Genomic DNA, 16,905 nt, shown 5'->3' on the forward strand with positions numbered 1-16,905 from the left:
AACCGGGATGCTTCTCCTCCTGTGGTGGTTTTCTTGTAAAACAGGGACAGTGAGGGAGGCTGGAGAATGGCAAATCAGCTGAGCCAGGCACAGGACGGACCCTCCACGACTTTCTCCCACCAGGAAATTCCTACCTTAAAAAGAGCCCATTTCTGTCCCCAAGTACTGCAAACAACCAAGAGGAGCAGCCTGATGTCCTGCAGCGCCCAGCCGTGGGGCTGTGGGGGACCCTCAGTGTGGGGCCATGCCCAGCCAGTCCGGGGGGCCAGTTTTGGGGCTGGTCAATGGGGTCAGCCCTGCCTTCCTGGAAGGTGTCCTTTGAAACTGCCCAGCATTTCCTCAAAGGTTTTTCCGGGGAAAGTCCCTGCGGTGCCGTTCCCGTGGCTGGGGCTGCCGCACCGCCTGCTGCCTCCATAAAACGTCGGGCGGGCAGCGGCAGGCAGCGGCAGGCAGGCACGGGGACGTTGCACCATGGGCAACTGGCTGGTCAACCACTGGTTCTCTGCTGCTGTCCTCGTGAGTGTGTGGGGCTGGGGGGCTCAATCTGCTGGGAGGGGCCAGGGCAATGAGGGGAGGTTATGGGGGGGCACGGTCTGGGCATGATCCTGGGGGGTTGTGGGGGAAAGGGGGGCTGATGTGCTGTCCTGGTGCTGGGCTGCAGGGAGAGACAAGCACCCCCCCTGCCCAGCCAACTTGCAAAGCCCAGGTGGGCAGCAGAGGGATGAGGTTTGGAAAACCGAAGTTTTAAGGGAAACACGACTCAAAGAAAAGGGGTGATTCTGCTGCAAAACCTAAAATTGCCTCTGCTTTGGCTGGGAACCTCCTCTGTCCCTCTTGTCCCCACGTGAGAGCAGGAGGCTCCCGTGAGAGCCCACGCCGGGGTGAGGACGATCTGCTGGTGCGGTGCTGTGGCATCTCTGGGGTAACGGGGCGTGCTCGGCCGGCACAGTGCCGGCTGCTCTGCTGCGAGAGGAGCTGCTAATGTATGGGAAAATAGGGATTTGCAGAAAGTCGGATTATTTTGATTTTTTAAAATTACTTTTTAAAGCAAAAACCACAAAAGCGAGGGAGAGTAGTTTTGGGAGCTCTGCGAAAAGTGGATGGCTGTGAGAGGGGCCAGTGTGGGGTGCAGCAGGGTTAGGCAGAGGATGAGTGAGCCCGATCCCTGTGAAATTTCCTCCTCCCAGAGTCTGCCCCGCCAGCCTTGACCACCCTGTGTCTCTGCACTCCCGCTGTGCAGGCGTTGCCTGCACCTGCCTTTCCTCCTTCCTCGTGTGTGGGTGATGCACAGGGCCGTGGGTGACAAGACAGTTATTTTGCAAGACTCCCACACCTCTCCCCACCTTTGGACCCGTGTCCCAGCCTTGTGCGTGCTGCTGCAGATCATAAGGAAGCAGGGGGGATGTGCTGCCCTGATGGCCTCTGGCTGCACCCGCACCCGAGTGCTGTGGGGTGAGGGGGCTGGGGTCTCTCATGAGGCTGCGGCTTTCCCCCACAGGCAGCCTGGCTGGGCATCAACATCTTCCTCTTCACATACTACTTTCTGTTCTTTGACCGGGACGAACGGTATTTCTACACCAGGGCCATCCTTGGGGTAAGATGCTCCCCCACAGCACCCTGCCTGTCCCTCGGAGCCCTCCTGCAGTGGAGTGGGGGTTGCAGCACCCCATGTCTCCTCCTTGTCCTGCCCTCTTTCAGCCTGCTGTCACCCCATCCCAGTCCCCAGCTCAGCATTGCTCCGTGCCTGTCCATCTTAGTCCCTGTCTTGTCCCAGCCCGATATCACCCCCTCCAAGTCCCCAGCCCAGTCCAGCATCACTCCCTCCCAGTCCCCAGCATTGCCTGGCCTGTCCCAGTCCTGGCACAGCACCATGCTTGGCAGAGCCATGGGGCTCAGTGCGGCTGTAGGCAGACATACCCCATCTGTGACACGTGGCAGCGGTGCTCACCCCCCTTCCTCTCCCCAGTCTGCCTTGGCATGGGCACGAGCATCCGCCAAGTGCCTCAACTTCAACAGCATGCTGATCCTGCTGCCTGTCTGCCGCAACCTCCTCTCCTTCCTCCGTGGGACCTGCTTGGTGAGTGCCCCATGGCAGCACAGCCAGTGTGGCTGTCCCTGTCCGCATGCCTGCCCTCGGCCTGACACCACCACCTCTCCCCGCAGTGCTGCAGGCGGACTCTGCGAAAGCAGCTGGACCACAACCTCACCTTCCACAAGCTGGTGGCCTACACGCTGGCCCTGCTCACAGGTACAGCCCCGCGCTGGGCTGGGGCACAGGGGGGACCAGGAGGTGGCCAGGTGGGTGACTTGCCTGTCCCTTGCCCAGCTGTGCACACCATCGCCCACCTTTTCAACCTGGAGCGCTACAACCACAGCCAGCAAGCCACTGACCGCAGCCTCCCCGCCGTCCTCTCCAAGATGCACCTGCAGGGCAGCGACAAGTGGCTGAACCCCATCCACTCCAACCAGACGGTGAGCGTGGGCCCCAGCATCCATCCCCCTGCCACCGCCTGTCCCCTGCCTCCCTAACCCCTCCTGCCGCCCCTGCAGACTGTGGAGTACGTGGCCTTCACCACCATCCCGGGGCTGACAGGGGTCATCATCACGCTGGCGCTCATCCTCATGGTCACATCCTCCACCGAGTTCATCCGCAGGAACTACTTCGAGGTTTTCTGGTACACGCACCACCTCTTCCTCATCTACTTTGCTGGTCTCGTCATCCACGGCATCGCGTAAGGATCCCCACCGCTCCCCAAAGGCAGGACAGCAAGGGGCAGCGGCCGCAGGCCCCCAGTGTGGCAGCTCTGCTTGCCCCGGGGAGCAATACGGCCCTGGAGAAGGTTCAGTGGGGGTGTGGGCTCCCTGTTCCCAGGGCTGGCTAGCCCAGCTGGCCTCAGGGGCAGGGGGCAGGAGCTGGCCCCTGGGCTCATCCCTGGCCTCCCCACAGCGGGCTGGTGCGCGGGCAGACGGAGGAGAGCATGGAGAAAGTGCACCCCCATCGCTGTGCCCAGTATCTCACGCAGAAGGAAGAGGACTGCAGCCATGACTGCTGCAAATACCCCGAGTTCGGGAGCATCCCCGCCGAGGTAGGGCAGCAGCGGGATGGCTGTGGGGGGAGAAGCTCTTCTCTTGCCATTGGGATGCTCCAGCCCTGGCCCTCCCCAACCCTTTGCTCTCCTCCATCCCTGCAGTCCTGGAAGTGGGTTCTGGCCCCTGTCCTCCTCTACATCTTTGAGCGGATCCTTCGGGTCTGGCGTGCGCAGCAGAAGGTGGTTGTCACCAAGGTGGGCGGTGGAGGAGCCTGTGACAGCTGCCAGTTCCTTCCCTCGCAGCCACCGGTGCCGCAGCTCCCTGCCGGGGTGGTCGTGGGGAGGCGGGCAGGGGCCACTGCCCAAGCCCCTTGCCCGGGGACAGGAGCCAGGCGGGGTGCTGAGCCCCGTCCCTGCCCCACAGGTGGTCATGCACCCTGCCCGCGTGCTGGAGCTGCAGATGCAGAAGAAGGGCTTCCGCATGGAGGTGGGACAGTACATCTTTGTCAACTGCCCCGCCATCTCCCTGCTGGAGTGGCACCCTTTTACCCTCACCTCGGCGCCCGAGGAGGACTTCTTCTCCATCCATATCCGGGCGGCCGGTGACTGGACAGAGCGTCTCATTGACACTTTCCAGCAGCAGAATCCAGAGATGCCCAGGTAGGCTGAGGAGCACCTGAACAGACCATCTCGGGGGTCTGGGGAGTCCGTACCTCTCACCCAGGCTCTCCCTCGGCCAGGATCGAGGTGGACGGCCCCTTCGGCACAGCCAGCGAAGATGTGTTCCAGTACGAGGTGGCCATGCTGGTGGGAGCGGGCATTGGCGTCACCCCCTTCGCCTCCATCCTGAAGTCCATCTGGTACAAGTTCCAGCAGGCTGACCAGACCCTCAAGACCAAGAAGGTATGGGGTGCCCCACGGGCCCAGCCATGGGTTTCTCCATGCTGGGGTCCCCAGTCCTCAACTTTGAATCCTTCCACCCCTCCCGCTCTGCTCCACCTTGAGCAACCCCTCTCCCTCTGCATCCCAGATCTACTTCTACTGGCTCTGCCGGGACACGGGAGCCTTCGCTTGGTTCAATGACCTGCTTGCCTCACTGGAGCAGAAGATGGCCGAGTCGGGCAAGGCGGATTTCCTCACCTACAGGCTCTTCCTCACTGGCTGGGACACCAGCATCGTGAGTCTACCACGGGCAGGCATGGCAGCAAGGGGGCACACGGGGTGGCCGAGGCAGGCGGGAGAGGTGGGGCAAGCACGTCAACGGCTTTGCAGCAGCAAGTCTGGGAGCGGCGTGTGGTGGGCATCAGAGGTGGATGCTCCTCTGCGGTGAGAGACTGGAGGTGGGCTCACGGGTGGCGGCCGGAGCCCTCACAGTCCCTGCTCTGCCCAGGCCAACAACGTGGCGCTCCGCTTCGACACCCCTACAGACACGGTGACGGGCCTCAGGCACAAAACCATCTTCGGGCGGCCCATGTGGAACAGCGAGTTTGCGGCGGTGGCTGCAGCCCACCCCAGGTGAGAGCTGGGCACGGGGTCTGAGGTGCCGGAGCTCAGAGGCACCCCCTCCTCCCTGGCACCCAGCGCTGGCTTTGAGGGGCATGCTGGTGCCCCACAGGTTGTAAGGACCCCATAAAGCTCTTAGATCACTTTTCCCTGCGTTGCTGTGTGCAGATCAGTGGTTGGCGTGTTCCTCTGTGGGCCAGGGGCCTTGGCAAAGAGCCTGCAGAAGTTTTGCCACCAGCACTCCAGCCTGGACCCCAGGAAGGTCAAGTTCTACTTCAACAAGGAGAACTTCTAAGCAGAAGCCAGGCTGGGACCCCAGCGGACAGGGGACCCTGCTGGTCTCGCCTCACCCCCCACAACAGAGGTCTTGGGGGCCAGGGATAAACGTCTGCTGGAGGGTGCACAAACTGAAGCCCGGTGAGACTCGGCAAGCTCATCCTTCTCCGGGAGAAACTCCAGGTTCAAAGACTGCTGCCTTCTTGGCCTGGTCTACAATAGGTCCTCGTGGTGGGAGCGGGCCCCCATCGAGAAACCAGAGGCAGGTGCTGCGGTGACGCTGCTGGAGCAGCGGGAGCGCCCAGCAGGCTGGGCAGAACCACAGGATGGGGATGGGGCCGGCCCGCGGGCACGCCGAGCGGGAACGGGGGGCCAGACAGGCCCCTCTGAGTTTAAACAGTCCTCAGCCTAAAAGGGTAAATTAAACATGCTTTCCTTTGCTATAAAAGCCATCGTGGTGACTTGGTCTGTACAGGTACGAAGGGAGCCTGCTCTGCCCCCTGTAGGGCTGTAATAAAAAAGGTGGTTCATAGCAAACCCACTGGGGTGCAGGGTAAGGCACCTCCTGGCCATGGGGGCTCGCTGCCACTGCCCAGAGCCAGCCTGCACTGCCCGCCAGGCACACACCAGCACACAGGCCGACTTCAAATGCAGCTCAGGCAAAGGCACAAATTCTGCTCAAGTATATGCAGAGAAGAAAGAAAAAACCCACCCTCCCGGAGCAGGTCGGCGTGGTAAGCGATACAGCAATCAGATACGGAGCCCCTCCTGCCTGGTCAGCAGGGACAGAAAACCGAGCTCCCTGGCCTGCCCTTTCCTTACGCCCCTGAGAACAGCTGCGAACAGCACCGCACGTAAGAAAACCCATGTGCAGACCTTGCCCTGGTGCTGGGGAGAAGGGAGGAAGGCGAGTGGGTTAGACTAGCCTGGAGCCAGGCCAGACTGCTCCCAGAACCCAACAGTCCCACTCCGGACTCCACGAGCGACCAAACAAGGCAGCTGGAGACATGGCTTTACTCAAACCCTCCTCCCACTTTATTTCAAACACCATAAAATATACACACAGAAAAAAGTATGAATGGGAGGGCAAAATGTCGTGTGTGGAGGGGAGAAAACTCTCCCAACACGCAGCATCAGCTCAGATGGCAACGGGAAGCAGCTCCCACTGTCCAGTGGCCGGCATCTCCACCACGCGCCTGCCAGGGCTGTGAGGAGAGGGAGGAGTGAGCCCCGGCCTGGAGAGGAAAAGCAGCGTAGAGCCCCACCCAGAGCAGCTCCCTGATATACTAGTGGGGAGCAGGCACAGGCCGAGGCCGGGTTAAGGACGTCACCTGTCAGGGTGCCCCCGTGGATTTCTGGATTTGCTCCTTTAGAATAAGGATGCTCTGCCGTTGCTCCGGGGGCAGCATGGCGATCTGGTCCGCTGTCAGCTGCAGAACCTGCATGATCAGGGCGGCCTGTGGGGAGAGGGGGGAATCAGAGACGTGCTCTGCCAGAGCAGCCACAGGTTACCGGAGCCAGGAAGGGGCTGTCCCCATGGCAGTAAGGCACGTTGGAAGTGCTGCTCCTGCTGTCTCACCCTTTCCCTTTTGTCCTCTCACCTTCTCGTGATCCTGAGGGGTGACCTGGCTCTGTCCAGGGCTAAAGCCTCCGGGCTGGCCAGCTCCTTGGACCCCTGCCCCAGGAATGCCTCCTCCCTGCATGCCTGCCCCTGCCATGTTAGGAACCTGCGGGCATGAGACAAGGGGTAAGGACCAAGGGGTCTCTGGACTCAACCACACAAATACAGGAACACAAAGCAGATCGTCAGATGGATGCCCTCACAGCCAGCCTCAAGATACCTGAGCACAAAGAGAGACAGGCTACCATGCATTTTATGTGCTCTCCTCTCCCTCCAATTCCTGCTCTCCTTCCTCATCAGGAAGAGGTGGAGAGAGGCCTGAGCCTTGTCCTGTCCCCAGCAGATGGGCAGTGCTGCTCTGTGGGACATGCTCCCCTCTCTAGCTGCAGCCACACCCCCCTGCCCAGCCCCGATCTACAAGACACCCTTTGTGCCCAACTGGCTGAGCAGAGGCATCATGTGTACCTGGCGAGGCCCCTGTGGGCCACTTGCTCCCATGTTAAGTGGCCCAGGGCCCTGTATCCCACCAGGCATGGGGCCACGCGGGTTGGGACCAGGCCCTCGAGGCTCCAGGCCCCGGGGCTCCATGACTCTGGCCTCCATGGCCCTGGCTTCCAGCACTCGTGGCTCCAGGACCCGTGGCTCCAGGCCTCGTGCCTCCAGGGCTCGCGCCTCCATCACCCGGGGCTCCAGCCCTCGCGGCTCCAAACCTCGTGGCTCCAGCCCTCGGGGATCTCTTCCGACTGCAGAGGAAAGACAAGGCAAGCTGTTGAAGGGAGCAGCGCAGCAAGGAGCGTGGGAGCGAGCCCGCTGCCTCCTTTGTCTGGGAGGCAAACGCCTGGATGGTGCAGGGCTGGGGGCAGAGGGGACATGCCTGGAGGAAGTCCCTTGCCCCATGGGATTGTCCCTCCTTGCCCTGGAGTTGGTGGTTTCACTGCCCAAACCCCCTTCCTACATCTCACGTTGGGGCAGCGGGCTCCACTCTGCCTTCCTGTCTGTACGCTTTAAGCCACCCGTTATTTCATGCCCCCTCTCTCACCTCGAGCATCCATCAAGGGCCCCCGCGGCTCTCCCATCAGTGGTCGGGGTTCTCCCATGGGTCCCCCCCTCATCTCATGGGGGGGGCCACGGCTGTCATGACCAGGCATATGGTGCATAGGGGCTCCCTGGTGGGGCGGCCCAAGGTAACCTCTGACGCAGAGAGACGAAGAGAGCAAAGCAGGAGGAGGAGAAAAAGCGAGAGAGTGTGAATCAGACGCTGGCTTGGCACGGTCTGGGCAGAGCGCTGGGATTGCCCCCGAAGCCGGCCGCAGGGGAGGAGGGCGAGGCTGGCACAGGGACGGGTGCTGTCGGCCCCGTGCCACAGGGCTGCTGCCATCACCCCGGGGATGCCCCGTCCCCGGGGAAACAGGCCAGCCCCCGCGGTCGGCAGCACCCAGGCCTCCGACCAGGCAGCGGTGACTCCCGGAAGGCTGGTGCCATCCCTGTCCTCAGCGAGAGGTCACCCTTGGGCAGGGGACAGTGCCAAGGGCTCCTCTCCTTCCCTCTCCCCTCACCTGGGCTCCACTTCTCCAGTGACTGAGAGCAGGGTCCCTCCGCGAGGGTCATTCGGGGCATCTCCCAAAAGGCCTCGGGGCGGCGGGCCACTAGCAGGTAGAGGTCCACGCTGCATAGGGGCCCTCGGATCTGGCATGGGCACTGCCAGGGAGACACACAAGAGCTCGTGAGGATCTGCATCACCAGTGTCGCGCCGAGGCTGTCCCCCAGCGCTCTCGGGGCTGGGGTTCAGGGCGGCCTCACTGCTCCCCGGTGCGCAGGCGGTTGGGCCGTGCTGACCGCCGGGGAGGCAGCCCCTTGCTCAAGGCCAGAACGCACCAAAGCCCCTTCCCTGGCTGCTGATTTTATCCCTCTTTCTCTGTCTGGCTCTGCCTCAGGCTCCTTACGGCACCAGGTGGCCAAACCAAGTGTGGGGTGTCCCCGGGGCGATCCCTACAAGCCCCGTGCTGATGTGGGGCCAGGAGCAAAGCAAGACCTGGCAAGTTCCTGGTACTGAGGTGTCAAAGGGGGCTGGATCCGAGGAAAAGGCCCTCTCCAAGCGGGCTCTCCTTTTCCACTGGTGGCTCTCTGTGCACAGTACTAGCCTTTTCGCTCCTCTGGCCCCAGGGGAAATCCTGCCTCCTCCTCCTCTTAACTCTGCCAGTCCCTGGCCCTGAGCATAGCGGGGTGAAAGCTGCTCTCTGCACACTCCACAACGAGCTCCATGGGAGGAGGGAGCTGGCAGGTGCCGGGATACCTTGAACGCGTTCGATAGACGCAGGCCTGGCAGGTCCCACGGGCGAGAGCTGCAGGTTCCCTGGGCAAGCAGCAGGAAAAGAGGGAGAAGAGCAGACACGTAAATAGTGTATGCACACATGCACTCAGCCTTGGGGACAGTGCTGCCTGCAGGATCACCTCCACTCCCTGAAGTCCCGCGTAAAACCTACGGAGAAGATGCTGCATGCTGCAGGTCTATCAACCTCTCTCTCATAAACGCTACCTCTGTCACCACAGGCGTGACAGCCAGCTTTGGCACGGCCCTTCCCTCACTCACCACGTGAACGTGCAGGGCAGGAGGACATCCTGCCAAGAGAATCGGCCTTCTGTGGGGCCACGCTGCGCCCCACAGCGCACAGCCAGCCAGCTCCTGCCCACGGCTTCCCATGGCACTCCCCAGTGCCGGCTTTCTGTCCGCTCTCCAAAAACTTCCGGGTGCCAAGAACTACGGGGTTGCGCTCAGGAAGGCAGTGCCCACCCCAAAGAAAATGAAAGTCAGCTGCTCCTAAGTACCTAAGACCAGAGGATCTCAGAACAGGTTTGCCATGTTCCTGAAACAAGGCCTATGATTCAAGTCCAGGCAATAGGGGTGTCAACTGCCTGTGTGCCTTATTACTGGGAGAACAGGAACGCCTTGGTTGTGCTAACCCCGGCACACGGCTCGAAGGGGTGGCCATGCAACGTGTGAACCGTAAGGAATCCGGCTCCGGGGCTGGGCCATACAGACCGTGCCTGCAGAGGGAAAGCCATGCCATCACTCACCGGGAAATTCCCTGCCAAGCCTCGCACTCACTGTCGCAAGCAAAAGCGAAGGGCCAGCTCCCTCTGCCGGGCATGGCACAGGGAGCACCGGGTGACAGACGCGGCGGCAGGACAAGCTGCTTCCCAGCACCCAGGCAGCAAAGGAGCAGGACAGAGACCAGAAAAGAGCAAGCTCTGCCTGCCCGCACAAGCACAGGGACAGACACGGGCTCACAGAGAGATGGAAAACACAGGCACGTCCCGCTTGGCAGGGCTCTGCAGGGACCGGCAGCTCTCCTGGCTTCCAGAGCACGTCTGCACAACACGGCGCAGAACAAACTGGGAGCAAAGCGGTGTGTGGGCCGGGGCCCTGCAAGCAGGAGAGCTGCTACCACAGCCTTGCGCCTAAGCGAACCAACCCGAGCGCAGCCCGGTGCTGCGGGAGCTGCCCCCGATGCAGGGACGGTGAGGCTGCGGGTAGCTGGAAGGGGCTCTTGGCGCAGCCCTGCTCAGCACCCGTGGCCTGGGCCCCCGCCGGAGCGAGGCCGACGTGACACACAGCACTAACTCATGTCTGTTTTACCTTGTCCACGCTCCAAGGGGACAGGCCCTCCACCCGGCATCCCAACCTGCGGCTGCATCCCACCTGAGAGGGAACAAGCAGAGTTCAGATCCCTTCTCAGACATCCCTGCACCACTAACTGATTCCTTTGGCCCCAAATACCTCCCCACCCCCCAGCTCCTGGGGGAGCACTGGAGGTTTATTTTCTTGCTGTGGGGCCCCCACAGAGATAAGCCAACTTTCCAGACCGCTGCTGCCAGCAGCCACAACCACAAGATACAGTACAGGACTATGTGCTCTCACAGGGCCAAGCCCTTTGGTTAGGGGACAAGTAGAGAGGGGCTGTCTGCAGGACCCACGTGCCCAGGACACCGTTCAGCCAAAACCCACACACTCACCTCCTGGAGCCATGGGGCCGGGGCCCGGGCCCTGCACAGGGGCTGCCATCTGTCCCGGGGCTGGCACTCCTCCCTGCATGGGTGGCTGCATCAGAGGAGGAGCGCCGTTTACGTGCATCCCACCCTACCCAGGAGAGAATCCGGACCTCAGGGAAGCCCCAGCACCCAGGCACGCGTGCCCCAGCTGGGAGAGCTGGAGCTGGCAATGCCCGTCTCTGCCCCGCACAGCACGTGCATCGTGCAGGCTCTTACTATGGGCTGTGGCTGGGACGAGGGGGTATTCTGCGGGTTCAGCTGGGCATTTGGCCCTGGCCCAGGCCCTGGTCCCGGTCCAGGCCCTGGCCCTGGCACCGGCTGCTGGTTGCCTGGGATCAGAGGAGGTACACTGGTCTGGCGATGCAGGATTTTCTAGGGGCAGAAAAAAGAGAAGGGAGTTCTCTTCCACCCTCCCTCCACAACAGGCTGCCACCGATATCCCACCGACCCCGGACGAGGCAGCAAGGGACAAACCAGCGCGATCTCCGGGTCGACGATCCTCATGACCACCTGGGCCTGCAGCAGGGCGTAAGCCAGCTGGGGGTTCTGGAGCAGCATGTTCCTGGCTTCCTGGGGGCTGTTCTGGACACACAGCTGAGAAGACACAGGCAGATCAGAGCTCTGGCAAGCCGTAACAGAGGCTGCGAGGGCACAGGCAGCAGTGGTAGAAGCTGTGCTCACACAGAGAGTGCAGCTCTCTGCTTCACCCACCTTCATCTGCTTCATCAGTTCAAACATCTGCTCGGGCGGCAGGCTGGCTACTGCCCGGCTGATGGACTCGGGGGCATCTTCAGGATTGACAGGGTCCCCATAAGGTGACTCTATGATGGGTGCACCTGTGCCCAAGCCTGCAACAGAGTTTGTGACCTCGTACAGCAACAACAACTATCTGTTTTTAACTGGCTCCTCAGAAGGGAAGCACCACTCCGTTATGGGGAAGGGGAGGCAGTGCAAACAGGGAGACTGTCCGGGAGAGAAAACAAAGAGCTGAGCCCACACACCCCTCTGTAAAACTACTTGCTACATCGCTTGGAGCAGGTCAGCTCCGTGAGGTCTCCACCTCGGCAGCCTCGCAGAAGAGGTGCGCTTTGTAACGCTGAAAAGGGCAGGCCAGCACAACATCTGTGCGCTCTCCACCACAAAACTCAGACTCACTCTTCAGCTCCTCCTTGTTCTTCTCGCTGGCCGCGTTGTCGACACGCAGGGCCCTCCCACTGAACTCTCGCCCGTTCAGGTTCCGCATGGCACTGAGGGCCGTCTCCTGGTCTTGGTACTCACAGAAGCCATAGCCCTTTGGCTTTCCTGTCTCCCTGTCATACACCAGCCTGCACAAGGAGGGGGAGAGAACCACCGCTGCTGAGGGCAGAGCAGGCATCGAGCAGCACGCAGCACCCATGGCTGCCCATCACTCAGGAGGGGGCTACTGGGGTACACCACACAGGAGCACCAGGGAGCAGAGTGAAGGCACGCAACAGTCGGCCCTTAGCCAGAGCCAAAAGGCCTCCTGGATCCTGGTGGATAGGTATTCCCAAAGCTCTGGTGTCCCGGAAGGCCGTCAGTGTGCTTTCTGTGCCCCCGCGAAGGCAGCTCCTGGGGGCACAGGACTGGACCGGCTGCTCCTAGAGCTCCCAAGCTCTTCATTGAGAGCTCTCTGACGCCTGCTGCCAAGGCAGGAAAGCGTTCCCGCAGAGGCCCTGGGATCGATTGGGGCACTCTGCACAAAGCCTGATCAGGACCTGAGGAGTTACCAGCCCGCGCCACAGCAGGGCAGCTGCCCCCAGCCCGGAGCAGCGGGCCCACGTCCGCGCTGCTGTGCTCGGGCCATCACGCTCCACATCTCCCGGTGACCTCGGCACTGGATCTAAGCGCCCCGCAGCCCAAGCACAGCTGCCACGGCCTCACCACCCCCCCAGAAGCCGCTCTGCTCCCACCCGTGGGAAGGCCGGTTCTGCACGGCCCGGCCACGCACAGCCCCACGCCACCGCGGGGCCCGGGGCCACACCTGCCCGGGAGACCGGGGAGGGGGAAACCGGCAGCCATTCTCACCTAAAGCTGACCACAGGCCCAACCTCTGAGAAGATGTCCTTCAGCTGCTCCTCTGTGGCTTCGTACGGGATGTTCCCCACTGTGGAAGAGAGGCGGCGGCCGCGGTCAGCGCGGAGGCCGAGGGCTGAGCGGATACCGGCCCCGAGCGGCGGGGAGAGCTCGGCCGGCCCGTCCGCCCCACTCGGCTCTACCCTCGGTCCCGCCCGTCCCCGCGGCGCTCACCGAAGACGGAGCGCAAGGAGCGGTCCACGGCGGGGTCCCGCACCGACAGCCCCGCCATCCCGCCTCACGGGCCGCGCCGCCGCTTCCGGTCCCTCGCCCGACACCGTCCGCCCGCTTCCGCTTCCGCCCGCAACAAACATGGCGGCGGCGCGATGGGGAAACCGCCCCGGCGGGAAACACGGGGCCGCGCCGCTGTAGCCTGCGCCCGGTAGGAGCGGGGAACGGGGAACGGGGAACGGGGAACGGGGTGGGGGCAGCCGGGACCCCGGTCGGGGGGTGCCGGCTCCTTGGGGAGCCCTTCTCGGGCTATGAGGTGCCGGCTGCCGGGGCAGGCCCGCGGCCTCGGGTGTGCGGTCCCGGGCGCTGGCCCTGAGGCGCTGTCCCCCGGGTTTCCCACCCCCTCACTCGGGCACTCCACTCTTAGGGTACTCCATTCCCTAAGGGACCCCATCCTCGGGCACCCCCTCCCCCTAATCCCCCGGGTCACCCCATACCCCGGGACACCTCACCCCCAGCGTCCCCCACTCCCCATCCACCCCATCCCTTGGGCGCCCCTTCCACCCACCCCCGGGCACCCCATCCCCAGACACACCCCGTCACTCGGGCTCCTCCTCCCCCCAGTCCCTGGGCACCCCATCCCTGAGGTATCCCGTAGTCTGGCACCCCACTGAGTGGAGCACCCCATCCCTCACCCCAAAATACCCCATCCCCTGGGACACCACCCCCAGGGCACCCCGCTCCCCCAGGCACCCTACCTGGTCATCCCAGGGTGGGCATCCAGCCCCCTGCTCCGGGGGTTTGCTGGGACTCTGATGCCCCCATCATGGTGGTGCCAGGGACCCCCACAGGCCCTGGGTCCCTCCTGTCCCTTGTGAGCCGGAGCCCCCGTGCCCGCCTGCCAGGTGGACACGTCCCTGCCAGCTGGTGATGTTCCTCCGTCCTGGGGCTTGGCAGGATGGAGGCCAGGGATGTCCCCATCCCTGTCCCTGCGCTGGCCACGGAGCTGCGGTTCGCCCAGCGCCTCAGGTGAGCTGGCCGGGGGAATGGGGGCCCTGCGGCTGTTCTGGCAGGGTGCAGGTAGGGAGAAGAGCTCACAGGGCTGGCCCTGCACATGGTGGGGGTCTCTTCCCTGTGGTGGGTGGGCTGTGGATCTGGGGAGGGCCTGACTGTGTCTTGGCCTCGCAGGAAGCATTTGGAAGAAGAGCAGCTCCTGGATGGGCGCTACCGGCTGCAGGAGGTGCCAGGGGGACGCGTGGCCCTGCCAGTGCTGGAGGAGAAGCTCTCCCAGCTGCGGCTGCCCCGGGAGATGCCCTGTGGGCTGGTCCGGATCCAGGTTGGGAGAACCCCCCTTCCCTGAGTCCCAGCATGGGGCGGTGGTGTCTCAGCCCCGTATGCCACATCCCTCCCGCAGGACCCCGTCCCCTCCAGGGCAGCCCGCCGGCAGACACCCGCCCAGAAGCTGCGGGACCAGCTGCGGCGGCTGCTGGGCCAGAGCTGGTCGGAGGAGCTGGAGCGTGACGTGCCCCGCTCCTGGCAGCGGCACGGGGACCTGGTCCTGCTGAGCGAGGACAGCTTCAGGGCTGCGCCGTGGGAGAAGCTGGGTAAGAGGAAGTGGGGGTCTGCCTGCCCAGATCCTGCCTGCAGAGCTGCCCCGGCCTGTCCCAAAGCTCCTGGGATGGGTGTGTTGCAGGTCCAGCTCTCTGGGAGACGGTGGCCTTGGCTCTGGGTGCCCAGCGGGTGGCCAGGCGAGGACGGGTGTTGCCAGATGGGATACGGTCCCCCAGCGTCACCCTGCTGCTGGGCCAGGATGGCTGGGTAGAGCACGTGGACAATGGGATCAGGTAGGCAGGAGCTGCCGTGCAGGATGCGGACGGTGCGGGGAAGGGGCTTCCCTTACCACGTTGGCGGTGTCTCCCAGGTACACGTTTGACGTGACCAAGTGCATGTTCTCACCGGGCAACATCACGGAGAAGCTGCGAGTGGCCTCACTGCCCTGCTCCGGGGAGGTTTTGGTGGATCTCTATGCAGGTAACAGGGACGATGGAGGGTTTGGCAGGGCAGGCAGAGAGCAGTGATGCAGATACCGATGCCATCCAGGTGGATGTGAAACATCATTTCTAACCTGGACTGGAAAAATATCCAGGCTTAGAGCTCCTGCCCCATCTGTGAGCCCTCAGCTGACCTGGCACTGCTGTCCCTCCTGTGCTCCTGTTGCCTTTGGACACTTAGGATGACCTTGTGCTTAGGCTCTGCAGAACACTGCTCTGTACCTAGTGCTGATCACAGGAAATCATTTGGATCCAGGGATTGATTTTTCCTCAGTATTGTTTCTGAAAAGCTCCCATAGATGTGTTGATCCTGTTCTGATGTGTTTTCATGGCAGGCTGGCACTAACTGAAGTGTCCTGTGCTGTGAGATGACTGGGGAGATCACATCAGGGGTTTGCATGTCAAGAGAGCCGCTGTTTTGTGCTTAGGGAAGTTAGTGCTTCCAATTTGTGTCACACACCAAGGATGTAGCACTCACTAAACTGCTCTGAACTAATTAAAATAAATGGTACTCTGGGCACTTCTGTACAGAGTGGAAGCAGGGCAGGGCAGGTCTCAAGCTAATGGCCAAAGACTGAAGGTAAAATAAGTTCCTCTGTAAACATTTTTCAAGACAGATTCTGCTTTTGCAGAGTAGGGAGGGATGAATTTCCATTTTCCCAGCATCTGGGCTTGTTCCCACCCAGAGCAAAGCAGATTCAGAGAGCTGTGGTGGCAGTCTGCCCACAGCCCGCCCTGCCTCTGGGGCGGACCGTGGACCCCCGGACCCTGCCCTCAGCCGCTGCCTCCTCCTGCCCCCAGGCATCGGCTATTTCACGCTGCCGTACCTGGTTCACGCGGCGGCCGCCTTTGCCCACGCCTGCGAGTGGAACGGCCACGCCGTGGAGGCCCTGCGGAGGAACCTGGTGCTGAATGGCGTGCAGGACCGCTGCCGCGTCCACCATGGGGACAGCCGACAGGTGAGCGGTGCTGCCTGGCCGCGGGCCCCCCGGCCCCCCGCGCCGCCCCCCTCACGTCCCCTCTCCTTCCAGCTGGAGCTGCGGGACGTAGCGGACCGGGTGAACCTGGGGCTGATTCCCAGCTCGGAGGAAGGCTGGCCGGTGGCCTGCCGCGTCCTGAAGAAGGACACGGGGGGGGTTCTCCACATCCACCACAACGTGGAGACTCTCCCCGTGCCAGCCCCGCCGCAGCTGCGGGCTGAGCCAGGGTCTCCAGAGGCGCAGCACCCAGCGGAGGACCGCGGGAAGGGGACGCCGGGGGTCAGGATCAGGCCCGAGTGGCAGAGGTGGGCTGAAGCCACGGCGGCACAGATCCAGGGGCTGCTGGCAGAGCTGCATGAGCAGCCGTGGCGCACCAGCATCCTGCACATCCAGGCAGTGAAGTCCTACGCGCCCCACGTGCATCACCTTGTGCTGGACCTCGAGTGCCGGCCGACGCCGCCCGCCTAACAAGCCACAGGCCCCAGCGTGGCTCCAGCTCGCATGAAATGCTGGCCTTCAGCATCGGTGGCCAGGAGGTGCTACCACTGCCTGCTGCCAGCCTGGATGTGCTTCGTGGCCCCTCGTTCCCAGGCGGCAGCAGGGCCCAGCAGTGCCTCTCCCTGGGCACCGAGGGATTCGCTCCCACGGGAGCAGGAGGTTCCCTCCAAGAGCTGAGGATGGGGTGAGCTGGGCCTGAGGGTGCCCTGAGTCCTGCCCCACCTCTGCCTGTCGCTGCCCAGATCTTGGACACTCAGTGGAACTTGCAGCCCCATTTTGACACAGGAGAGAGCCACGGGCTTAGCAAACCTCAGATTCCCACGAGCCTCATTTCAGCGAGTCGAAGCCAGGCTTTGTACTTATGTTTACCAACGTGGTTTTTTTATTGTACTGGAAATGGGTCTGTTCATCTCAGTTTCTTCTCACCTTTTGCAAAAATAAGGATGTTTCCCACCTTTCTGGTTGGTGTCCAGTTAAAATGTAAACGTCACTGCAAGCATTGGGATCTGGCCTGGGGAGGCTGGGGCCCAGGGCGACGTGTGGAGGGACTTGGGGACCGAAGCCTCTGCCTGTGTCCTCTGCCCTCCGTTCTGCCTGCAGCCGCTCTTGCCTGAGCGTTGTGTGTGTACCCG

General features: G+C 62.7%; 3 protein-coding genes across 9 annotated transcripts; 2 read left to right on the forward strand and 1 right to left on the reverse strand.

Moving 5' to 3' along the window:
- The first annotated feature begins 400 nt into the window (after positions 1 to 400).
- NOX1 (NADPH oxidase 1) lies at positions 401 to 5,087 on the forward strand. Of its 4 annotated transcripts, none has more exons than XM_074915141.1 (13): positions 401 to 516; positions 1,499 to 1,594; positions 1,967 to 2,077; positions 2,164 to 2,248; positions 2,327 to 2,472; positions 2,551 to 2,732; positions 2,948 to 3,086; positions 3,192 to 3,284; positions 3,454 to 3,689; positions 3,770 to 3,932; positions 4,060 to 4,206; positions 4,420 to 4,544; positions 4,701 to 5,087. In XM_074915141.1, exons 1-13 carry the CDS (start codon positions 472 to 474, stop codon positions 4,825 to 4,827), a joined length of 1,695 nt encoding a protein of 564 aa, XP_074771242.1. In that variant the 5' UTR covers positions 401 to 471; the 3' UTR covers positions 4,828 to 5,087. The 4 variants fall into 4 exon arrangements, with proteins under 4 accessions (XP_074771242.1, XP_074771243.1, XP_074771245.1 ...); XM_074915142.1 differs by having other exon boundaries at positions 472 to 520; positions 1,503 to 1,594; XM_074915144.1 differs by lacking the exon at positions 4,060 to 4,206 and having other exon boundaries at positions 472 to 520; positions 1,503 to 1,594.
- Positions 5,088 to 5,829: 742 nt separating this feature from the next.
- Positions 5,830 to 12,850, reverse strand: CSTF2 (cleavage stimulation factor subunit 2). Of its 4 annotated transcripts, none has more exons than XM_074915346.1 (15): positions 12,748 to 12,850; positions 12,526 to 12,604; positions 11,635 to 11,804; positions 11,191 to 11,327; positions 10,954 to 11,073; positions 10,696 to 10,851; positions 10,444 to 10,516; positions 10,067 to 10,129; positions 8,723 to 8,782; positions 7,986 to 8,127; positions 7,469 to 7,620; positions 6,895 to 7,172; positions 6,410 to 6,535; positions 6,140 to 6,265; positions 5,830 to 6,013 (listed from the first exon to the last, which is right to left on the reverse strand). In XM_074915346.1, the coding sequence occupies exons 1-14, from the start codon at positions 12,803 to 12,805 to the stop codon at positions 6,143 to 6,145; spliced, it is 1,737 nt and encodes a 578-aa protein (XP_074771447.1). In that variant the 5' UTR covers positions 12,806 to 12,850; the 3' UTR covers positions 5,830 to 6,013; positions 6,140 to 6,142. The 4 variants fall into 4 exon arrangements, with proteins under 4 accessions (XP_074771447.1, XP_074771446.1, XP_074771448.1 ...); XM_074915345.1 differs by having other exon boundaries at positions 10,444 to 10,567; XM_074915347.1 differs by lacking the exon at positions 8,723 to 8,782.
- A 26-nt stretch (positions 12,851 to 12,876) lies between these two features.
- TYW2 (tRNA wybutosine-synthesizing protein 2) lies at positions 12,877 to 16,731 on the forward strand. The gene is made up of 8 exons (XM_074915075.1): positions 12,877 to 12,955; positions 13,584 to 13,773; positions 13,933 to 14,080; positions 14,159 to 14,348; positions 14,438 to 14,588; positions 14,666 to 14,775; positions 15,597 to 15,754; positions 15,827 to 16,731. Exons 2-8 carry the CDS (start codon positions 13,703 to 13,705, stop codon positions 16,241 to 16,243), a joined length of 1,245 nt encoding a protein of 414 aa, XP_074771176.1. The 5' UTR covers positions 12,877 to 12,955; positions 13,584 to 13,702; the 3' UTR covers positions 16,244 to 16,731.
- Positions 16,732 to 16,905: the final 174 nt, after the last annotated feature.

This window comes from Athene noctua, chromosome 11 (assembly GCF_965140245.1).
Source record: "Athene noctua chromosome 11, bAthNoc1.hap1.1, whole genome shotgun sequence".
Taxonomy (NCBI): Eukaryota; Metazoa; Chordata; class Aves; order Strigiformes; family Strigidae; genus Athene; species Athene noctua.